Below are 10550 nucleotides of genomic sequence, written 5' to 3'. Positions count from 1 at the left end.
TCAGCTCAGGGTAACTTGTGCACCACACAGTCTGCCAATCTACTTCCAGGTGAAAGCTAAGGTGACAGTTACTATCTCCAATGCCTTGAATAGCCTGGCCTAATTTGCCTGCGTGATCACCTCTTCCTCACTGATCCATTGCTATTTGTCCAGTTTTCATGAGAACCCCGTTCACACAGAAATTTATGGAATGGTACATCTCTGATAACATATAGTACATATATATCAAGTATTTGACACCACAGGTTTAGAGTGTTCAGTGTAGTTTTTTTCTTCTTTCTTCACTAGAGGGAGTTCTTTTCCATTTTTATTATTTTCTCTCTCAGTTGTATGCTACCTGTGACAGCACATATAACCACTATTTCCATTGTACATGCTTCTCATTACTGTTGTGGAATTACGTCATTATTAGGGCCCCATGGCTATCACTGAAGTCGCAGAAGTCACAGATTCCATGACTTTCTGCGATCTCCATGACTTCTTCGGCAGCCAGTGTGGCTGACCCCGAGGCCACCCAAGCAGCTTGTTCCAGGGCCAGCTGCTCAGATGGCCCCGGAGATACCCACAGCAGTTACTGCTTGGGCGAGCCCCCAGCAGCCGTTCCCGGGCGGCTGGCCAGAGCAGCCGTGGTCCACTGGCCCCGGCAGCGGTCCCCGGGTGGCTGGCCAGAGCAGCTGCAGTCCGCTGGCGCAGGGCACCCACCCCAGCAGCTCCCCCGGCAAGATTTAGTCATAGGTATTTTTAGTATAAGTCATGGACAGATCAGCCATTAATTTTTGTTTATTGCCCATGTTTATTGCTTCTCTTTGTCATCAAAATCCAGTTTCGGCTTTTGAGACAATTTTCAACCCTATCTCAATTTAAAATACAATTTTCAAACTTAACTTTAAATTTCATTCTGCTTCAGCACACAACTAAACCCAGTTCATTTGATCCCACAAATCACATTCTTTCATCCTTTCTCTGTGTCAGAACTTTCAGTGCATTACTACTGCTCTTAAATTGCACCTTTGCCTTTTTATGTTAAAAGCATTTAGAACATTATTTTGTCTTGCTCAGTGGTTTGAGCATTGGCCTGCCAAACCCAGGATTGTGAGTTCAATCCTTGAGGGGGCCACTTAGGGATCTGGGGCAAAAATCAGTGCTAGCAAAAAGAAATTTTAGGGGGGAGGGATAGCTCAGTGGTTTGAGCATTGGCCTGCTAAACCCAGGGTTGTGAGTTCAATCCTTGAGGGGGCCACTTAGGGATCTGGGGCAAAATCAGTACTTGGTCCTGCTAGTGAAGGCAGGGGGCTGGACTCGATGACCTTTCAAGGTCCCTTCCAGTTCTAGGAGATGGGATATCTCCATTAATTTAATTTAAATTTAATTTATGAGTCACTGTAGTTGGCTAAAATTCTCATTGTCTCTCTTTTTACATGGTTCTTGGTGATGTTATATGAAAATGGAATATAAAGATACAATAGGAATAGAATAGAACAAATAGAATTTGTTCCTATTGTAACAACTGAACATACCCTATTTTGTTTAATAAAAATAAAAGAAAAGCTTTTTGGTTCCTACAGAGCAGGGGTCTCAAAGTCCCAGCCTGCGGGCCATCTGCAGCCCGAGAACCTCCCCACTGCGGCCTGTGGAGGAGAGACAAATGCAGACACGTGGCCGGCAATGTCTGCTGCAGGCACTGTCCCGCGCAGCTCCCGTTGGCTGGGGAAGAGGGACAGAGATATCATCACTAGTCGCCAGGCAGAGTCAGCCATGGAAGCAGCATCATTAGTTGCCGGGCAGAGTCAGCCATGGAGGCAGCATCATTAGTTGCCGGGCAGAGTCAGCCATGGAGGCAGCGGCACTTTTTTTCCCCACAATGAATATAAGCAAGTCAAAATACCGAACACAACTATCTGATGCACACCTTGCTGCAATCCTGAAGGTTTCAACTGCTTAGTCACTGAGGCCAAACATCAACAAACTGACAGAACTGAAGCATTGCCAGGTGTCTGGCAAACACTAAAAACTCTCTGGCAGGCAAAGAATTGTATAAAATTGTATGACAGTTTTATTATTTCTAAGAAATTCAAAATAAAAAATACTATATAAACGTTTTCTTTTCTGAACACCATCTTGAGCAACGTCATTGGCCCGCTGGGAGGATCTGACTTTGGTGGGTCAGTGGGTGTATGACGTGGGGTGGGGGTAGGGAAGTGGTCAGGTCCCACTTCCGGGCAGTGACACCCCCCCATGGTACACGTGGTTGTGGGGCACCTCACCACTACCTGCCCTTAACATGATGCAGTCTTGTCTGTGCCCACTGTGGACCAGCTTCTTGAAACCAATAGCCTCTGGCAGCACAAGCACTGCCTTCCAGGCCTCACTCTCTCTCTACAGGTAGCATTAGGCATACACCAACCCCCAAGTTCTCAGACCATTCCCCACAGCGTCCAGCCACTTATCCACTGAACACTCTCAGAAATACCAGGCCTGCTTTTCCCAAAGGAAGAGTACACCACCAGCTTGCAAGATTCAACTCTGGATCACCTCTCTGCTTAAAACCACAGCACTTAGATTGTATTTATAGTGAAAACAAGAGTAAGTTTATCAAAGAACAGCAATTCAAGGGATAGTAAGAACATTGAAAACAAAGGCTTACATATAAAATAAAATCATAACTTGCTTTCTAGAGACTAAACTTAACAGGTTAGCCTCCGGTCTAAAGAAGTTTCTCACCCAAAGTTCTCGCCAGTGTTTTCAACCAAACCTGACTACAACTCCGTCTTTCATGAAGCAAACTCACTGTCCTTTTACTTCCTCATTGAAGAGTTCTTGGATGTCTTCTTTATCCCCCACATATCCCCCACATCCCCCGCAGAGCAAATATTTGATGTGCACTTCAGGGAAGGGAAAGAAAACCCTATCTTGATTTTTCTCTTACTGTTATTTTCTTTCTTTGAAACTCTCAAAATCCTTCATTAACATTCAGTACAGACTAGTAATAGGAGACCCTTTGTGAACTATACAATACTTATTTTACACGTGAACAATCAGCTAGGTAAACATTTCTTGTCTGACAAGAAACCTTCACAGTGTCAGTCCCTAGACACGGACTTTATAATATTGTATATACTTAGCTCCTTATACAACATGTGTTTCACACTAATATGGATATCCAATGTAACACTGCCTTTTATTTGGGACCTCACATTACATTCTTTGGTGAATTATAATGCACATACCAGACTCAGGAGATTGCTGTAAAATCTATGCCTCTCCACTGTACCCCCTGACAGCTGACACCAAGAGATTGCTGGGTCACAGGGAGGTTGAGTTGGGGAGAGCCCATACAGCACAGCTTCCCGCTCTCGCTAATGTCATGTGAGACACAGCCACATGCAGGCAGGGCCCTCTCCCCTGGATGTTCCCTTCTCCAATCTGGGCTGTGGCAAGCCAAATAAAGTGATCTGGCAAGCTGGAGGTGGTCCCCTGGGTTGCCAGTTGCTCATCCCCATTTTAAGTGATTTCTGTACAGGGATTTTATGCAAAACTGTGCTTGGAGAAATTGTTTAAACCATTTTCTAGAACAAAGGAAACTGACCACAGGATACAGGGGAGAAGGGAAAGGCAGTGGAAAAAAGATCACTTAAAGAATAAGAAACAAATAAAAACCAGAGAGTTAAGGGGGATGGGGAGTAGAAATTTCCCTTCTTCATCCCTCTGATGTTGAGAGCACCTTCTAACAGGGAAACCATAATGAACTGGGCCTCTGCCTCTCAGGGCAATCACATAACAATTCCAGGTCTGGGCTGAGACAAAGGACCAGGCCTCCACAGAATTACACCCCCTTTTCCCCCCAGCTAGAGAACCAGCCCCTGACCCTGAGCTACTCCCCCCACCCCACAGGAGCCAGCCCCCTTACAGAGCCCCCCCAGCTATTCCCCCCACCCCACAGGAGCCAGCCCCCTTACAGAGCCCCCCAGCTATTCCCCCCACCCCACAGGAGCCAGCCCCCTTACAGAGCCCCCCAGCTATTCCCCCCACCCCACAGGAGCCAGCCCCCTTACAGAGCCCCCCAGCTATTCCCCCACCCCACAGGAGCCAGCCCCCTTACAGAGCCCCCCAGCTATTCCCCCACCCCACAGGAGCCAGCCCCCTTACAGAGCCCCCCAGCTATTCCCCCCCACCCCACAGGAGCCAGCCACCTTACAGAGCCCCACCCAACAGGAGCCAGCCCCCTTACAGAGCCCTCCCCCCTTTCTACCACCAGCCAGAGAACCAGCCCGCTCAACTACCCTCCCCCTGCCAGGGAGAAAGGCAACACCCCCACTACAAATCCCACCCTGTAGATTCTGGCGCAGGCGTATTTCAACCCGGAAGGGGCGGAGTAAACTAAGTTCTCGCGAGATTTCTCGCCGAGCCGCGGGGGGATCTGCGCTGCATTGTGGGAGTTTCTTCCTTTCTTGTTGCCCGGCCATCTTGGAGGCGCGTCTCGGGTGAGCGGGGCTCCGCGGGGCCGGGCAGGGGCGCTGCGGGTCGGCCGGTACGAGGCACTAACCTTTCCTCCTTGCGTTTCAGCTACCGCCGGACCCGACACGAGGCAGCAACATGGTGGCCGCGAAGAAAACGGTGAGAGAACGGGGCGGGCCCGGCGCTCACGTGGCGGCGGCGGGAGGCTGTGGAGCGGCCCCGGGGCAGCTGCCTTGCGGGTGGCTGGGTCTCCCGAGGCTGCTGCTGAGAGCTGGGTGGCGGGGGAGCGGCCAGAGGTTTCCGGGCTGTCCCGGCGGTGGGGGCTGAAGGGGGAACCCGATGAATGAGGGGAGTGAAGCAGGGCGCGCCCCAAGGCGCTTTGGGAGGCCGGCCACTGGGCTCCTTCAGCTCGTAGGAGGTGCTCGCTCCTGGCGCAGGGCGGTATCGGCCCCCTTGCTGTGGGGGCTGCCCCTCAGTTCGCTCTCGCCTGTTTCTTCTGAGTCTCGCTATCACTGTCAGCCAGATATTCCCTCACGTGTCGATATCCTCCCCTCGAGGCGTTGCGAGCTACCTTTGTGCGGTCAGGTTATTGCCTAATTATTCCAGAACAAAGTTTGGGTGAGGGTCAGTGCATTTAAGCGTCTGTTCTTATATGTTGCTCTACCCTGTGATTAGCATTGCATTTATTTTTGTACACTCGAAAGTATGGGTGTCGTGCCGTAACATGTCCTCTGTATTTACAAAATTCACTACCTAGTTGCAATATGCCACAAAGCGTCACTTCAGCATCGTGTTACTAGTGATCACTGTCATTGTTATATTGCATGAAATGTATACACAGGACAGGTCAGACTGCAATTTAGAATGGAGTAACTTGATGCTTCTTTCTAAACCTGGCTTAGCCTTGGTAAATTGAAAAGGGACCTTTGAGTGTAGGATCCCACAAATATTCTGACACTAAAAAGGGTAGGGTCAGGCTGGAAGTTCAGAATAATATAACATAATTTGTATAGTAGCTTTTTAAAAAGTCAGTTAATTTCTTCTTGCATTTAAGAGAGGTAAATAAGGGGACTAGCTTGAAGTCTGAGAAATGTTGTCATATTGTGTTAACACAAAATTTTTATTTTATTGACAAGCGTTTTCTTAACTTGGATATTTAGATATGAGCTACTTAATATTTTGCACTATAAATAGTAGAAATCTTAGTGAACCAAAAGACTTGTGTTTAGTTAAAGCTCTTTAAAATTGTTCATTCTCTGTATTAATCTGCACTACTCCATATATTTTAACTCTGTTGCAGAAAAAGTCGCTAGAGTCCATAAACTCCAGGCTTCAACTGGTTATGAAAAGTGGTAAATATGTGCTAGGGTACAAACAGACTCTGAAAATGATTCGGCAGGGCAAAGCCAAGTTGGTCATCCTAGCCAACAACTGTCCTGCTTTGAGGTAGGTACCATTATATTGGAAATTGGACTTCCTGAAAACTAGTTTTAGAAAGATACTTTATCCACATCTGCTTTATGCTGTTCACAGTGTGAACGTTTTTAGTACAGTCCGCTGAACAGTCCTAGTTCTACAATGTTATAATATTTGCTGCAAAACAGGGCTGGATCTCTGGTGCAAGTTGCATGTGTAAACAATGCAGGACTGAGCTTGTAAAGTGCTTTTAAATTATGCTGCCCAGCTTCTGTACAGCAAAGGAAGCTTATACTAAAGAAAAAACTTTCTACAGGTGGTATGACTCAAATAAGGGTCTAGCAAAGTGGTTGTTATGCAGGTGGGGAAGGAATCTTAAAGGGCTTCTACTCTCTTCTCCCCCCCCATTTTGAAACCTCATGCTGTGTGGGCTGGATCCGGTCTGTCATCAAATAAGGGTTTGGTGGCGTTGAAAAGAACTTTTTATGAGGAGTTTCAAGATGCAGAAAAGGGATTCAGACCCTGTAGTGGCTGGAGCTATTGGGGGTGGGGAGACAGGTTGATGTGGATCTGCACCGAGTTTGGATTGCTGGAGGGGACCAGTGGTGGTTGACAAGACCTGCAGCTCATAGAGGCCAGGTGAAAAAGGGGCAAGCTAGGAATGTGAAAGAACCTGCACAATTCACTTTAATGCCTCTGTCACCACCAGAAGCCCAGGTTCCTGCTTCCCTGTCTGCTCAGCATCTGGCCACCTGCCTTCCCCAGCCCTTGTAAGGCTACGTTTTAGTCACAGGCATTTTTAGTAAAAGTCATGGATAGGTCACTAGCAGTAAACAAAAATTGTCCTGTGACCTGTCCCCTAACTAAATCTTGGGGGTGCAATAGGTGCTCTGGGGGGAGCAGCCTAGGACCATTGCTTGGGGGAGGGTGGGGGGTTTTGGCAACGTCCCTCCCTCAGCTCCAAGGTGGAGGTGCGGCCACGCAGTGGTGGGCTAGGAGCTGGGGGAGGGAGGGACATATCACTGCTTCCAGGGAGCCCCACTGAGGTAAGTGCTGCCCAAAGCCCTCACCCCATCCTGTGCCCCAACCCCCAGTCCTGAGCCTCCTTCCACATCCAAACGCCTGCTGCTGGGGGAGGGTGCGCATGGCGCAAGACTGCCCCAGCAGCAGCTGACCACTGCAGAAGTCACGGAAAGTCACGTAATCCTTGATCTCCTTGACAAACTCGCAGTCTTACTCATCAGCTACAGGTTCCAATGACCAACCCATCAAGTAGTCTTGCTCACTCCCACACTCTGTCGGCAATCTACATTTGCATCTCCTGTAAGCCCTTTTTCCCTGTACAAGGGAGCCTACCTGCTATTTGAGCAGCCCCTGGGGCCTCTCTTGGAAAAGATAACGGCGCTAACCAGAGCTGCCAAACCCCATTCCTAACCAACAGAATCCGACTCCTACATCCCAAAGCTGTGATTGGGAAGTCAGACCTCCCCTTGGGGGAAAGATGGTGACTGCCCCCCAACACAAACCTCAAGTGGAGGAATAAAACTAACTTCACTGCTCAATCTAAAACTTTGGAAGTGTAGTTAGGATTCAAACTGGTCTAATAACATCCCATTGAAGGATTCATTTGATGGGAATGAGTGAGTGTACCATTTTCTGATATGTCGTTTTTTAATTCTCAGAAAATCAGAGATTGAGTACTATGCTATGTTGGCAAAGACTGGCGTGCATCACTACAGCGGCAACAATATAGAATTGGGTACAGCATGTGGAAAATACTACAGAGTGTGCACACTGGCTATCATTGATCCAGGTATGTATTCTAGCTTCTTGCTTACCTGTGACTCATCACCACAAAACGTTCACTGGATTTGCCATTCTGTTTAAAACCAGGATCCAGGGCCTGGACAGGACTTACAAAACACAGAACATTTTATATTAAAAAAAAAAAAAAGTAAAGCTCGTTTGCTTGACACAGCATGTTTTCTTTACTGGGCTTGCTTCACCTCAGCAACCTATTTTTCCCACCAGGAATGGGGTCTTTAGAATACTTTGCAGTCTGTGCTAATCCTGTTTACGATTGGCCAGAATTGGCTTGGAAATATGATCTCTAATCCAGTTTCTTATTTGACATCTAAGCTTGAAAGTGAACAGGATTGCTTAAACTCTAACCTTTTTCATTTAAAAAGATTGTCATCAGCAGTGAACAAAGATAATTACCATTGGCAGGTGATATCTCTGGGCCTAAAGGCTGACTGTTAGAACCTCTAAGATGAACTCTTAATTAAGCAATTTCTTGTCTTTATTTTCCCCACAGTATCTATAAACATAGTCCAATCTTGCTCTATTTTAGGCAGTGTCTCTGTTTAGTTGCTGCTTTGTCAGCCACTTTGAATGGCTGCTTAAAGATGGATTTCACTGCATTTCAGTATGCATCTGTATGGAATTGTCACTGAGTGACCATTTGAATTTTCACTGTAGTTATCTGCTTATGGTGCATATGATATGAATACAGTATATTTTGCTCTCAAACTAACTTCAGCAAAACCTAATTTATAATGTTTCAGATTTGACTTGTGAATAACTATTTTAATATAATGGCTACATGCAATATTTTCTTAATTTTAGTTGTATGATTTAGCTCTTAAGTCTGTACAATACCTCTGCTTTTGAGTTGGTATTGCATATCCTGCAAATATTGTCACTGTCCTGATAGTTCAGTGATCAGGCTAGTCACTTGCTATATTAAAACTCTACAATGTGTCCCCAGGACTTGCTTATTTCTCTAGTTTCGTGTTTTAATGGCTAGTGACATGTATGGAATTTTCATTTTGTGTTATACATTAGTATAATTTATATAGAAACAGTTTTGACATCTTGATTTTTAAAAGGAAAGCATTTATTATTATATTAGTATACTTCTGAGTATGGTCTCTATCCTTCAAAACTATTAGTTGGTGCCAAAACTTGTTTTTTTTTAATTAATGTGATAGAATTTTCAAAAGCCAAGATGTAACAGATTTGTAAGTGGAAGATATTGATCATTGTGGAATGGAAAACTTAAAATAGCTTCCAAATAGTTGTCCGGTATTTGTAAATGGATTTTGCTGTGGCCCCTTTCCTGAGATTTGATTATGGCTTATTTTTCCATTTACAGGTGATTCTGACATCATTAGAAGCATGCCAGAGCAGACCAGTGAGAAGTAAAAGCTGGAGAGCTGTCATCCTTTCTATAATAAAACTGGTTATAGACTTGTTTAAAAAAAAAAAACGTATTTTGTATTAATTATACTGTTGCTAGTTTGGGGCACAAGTTTGCAAATAGAGATTGATTACCATGGCTGTGCCTCCTTTCCTGTTACAAATGTGTTCTACAAAAAACAGTGAAACTTTCCAAAGGCTTTGGATTTGAATAGGGCAAGTAGAATAAGAATCCCTGAAAATCCTAATAGTTTGTGCTTTATTTTGTTTTGCATGGTTAATTTAAGAGTAGGAGGACATAAAACAGCCTAAAAACTTAATCTAATTTCATTTAAGGTGAGTCTGAGGTAGGTAAGCAAAGTGTGGGGTTGGGAGAATTTTGTTTAAAAATGTATAGAAGGAAGAGACTTATTTGAACTAAAAATTACTTTTTTTTTTTTTTTAAGATCCAGGAAAGAGATGAGATTTTTTTTTTTCCTCTTCATTCCCAGGGAAGTGTTGGAATTATTTATGTAGGGTATAATTTTAACCATAAAATCTTTTATTAAATCAAAAGACTGAATGGTATTTATAAAACTGCTCTAAATGTGCGTAAAAAGCCTAAACAACAAGCAGCTCACTACATTCAAGGAGTAACAAAACATTTATAAGCATTTGATCAAGATACTTACAAATGATCTAGGCACCCTGGCTTTAGCCCTCTATTGGTTGGCTCCAACTTGGTCAGGTAGGTATTAGCAGTGAATCCTTGAGTTTACTTTTTTTATATATGCTTTAACAAACATGAGATTATTACCAATTATCAGACCTTAACAAATAGGCTATAGAAGAAACTCCTTCATCTGGCCTTATTTACTGCACCTGGTACCCAATTAAGAGTTATTTCTTTGCTTTAGCCCAATCCTTAAATGAGGTAACGCTGGCATTTTGAAGGGTCACTACAAGTTTGACACTTCTCATGATTTCATTCTTTTTGGTTTCATGTTTTGGGTCTATTCATGCTAATATCCCAACTCAATTGAAAACCCTAGTTCACCCAAATCTAATGTGGGCCTATATTTCTAAAGGGAGAGTTCATTTCGGTATATTAAAATAGTGTTTATAAAATCTAAGTGGCAATGAGGTATAATTTTTTTAAAGTTACTAGGCTGGGTGCCCAACTTGAGACATCATAAAGGGACTGGTTGTTTTTATAGAAAGTACTATGCATCCCATCTGCAGATGATGCTTTTTTTTAAGGAGATTTATTCAGATAATTGGTTATGCTTGAAAATGTTTGGTCTCTGCTTCTGGACAGGGACCATCTTTCTCTTTGTACTGTGCCTACACTGAAGCCCTGATCACTGGTGCTATTTTAATACAAATGAGTATTTAGATGTGAGCGGTTAGCTCTCTGCAGGCATCTAATAAAAAATACACAATAAAAATACAATTTCTCTCATAGGTGGCTCCAACTTTTCAGCAATCTATCTTTAATA

At 44.4% G+C, this 10550-nt stretch overlaps 1 protein-coding gene and 1 non-coding gene across 2 annotated transcripts; both read left to right on the top strand.

The window, feature by feature from the left end:
• Positions 1 to 4372: 4372 nt before the first annotated feature.
• On the top strand, positions 4373 to 9627 carry RPL30 (ribosomal protein L30). Its single transcript, XM_005291629.4, has 5 exons — positions 4373 to 4481; positions 4564 to 4614; positions 5756 to 5901; positions 7554 to 7684; positions 9029 to 9627. The coding sequence occupies exons 2-5, from the start codon at positions 4594 to 4596 to the stop codon at positions 9076 to 9078; spliced, it is 348 nt and encodes a 115-aa protein (XP_005291686.1). The 5' UTR covers positions 4373 to 4481; positions 4564 to 4593; the 3' UTR covers positions 9079 to 9627.
• LOC112059521 (small nucleolar RNA SNORA72) lies at positions 8561 to 8688 on the top strand. The gene has a single exon (XR_002888839.1). It is a non-coding gene; the product is annotated as a small nucleolar RNA SNORA72 (small nucleolar RNA).
• Positions 9628 to 10550: the final 923 nt, after the last annotated feature.

This window comes from Chrysemys picta, chromosome 2 (genome assembly GCF_011386835.1).
Source record: "Chrysemys picta bellii isolate R12L10 chromosome 2, ASM1138683v2, whole genome shotgun sequence".
NCBI classification, from domain to species: domain Eukaryota; kingdom Metazoa; phylum Chordata; order Testudines; family Emydidae; genus Chrysemys; species Chrysemys picta.
The sequence above is the reverse complement of the archived record's forward strand: the minus strand, read 5'-3'. Positions and strand labels throughout refer to the sequence as shown.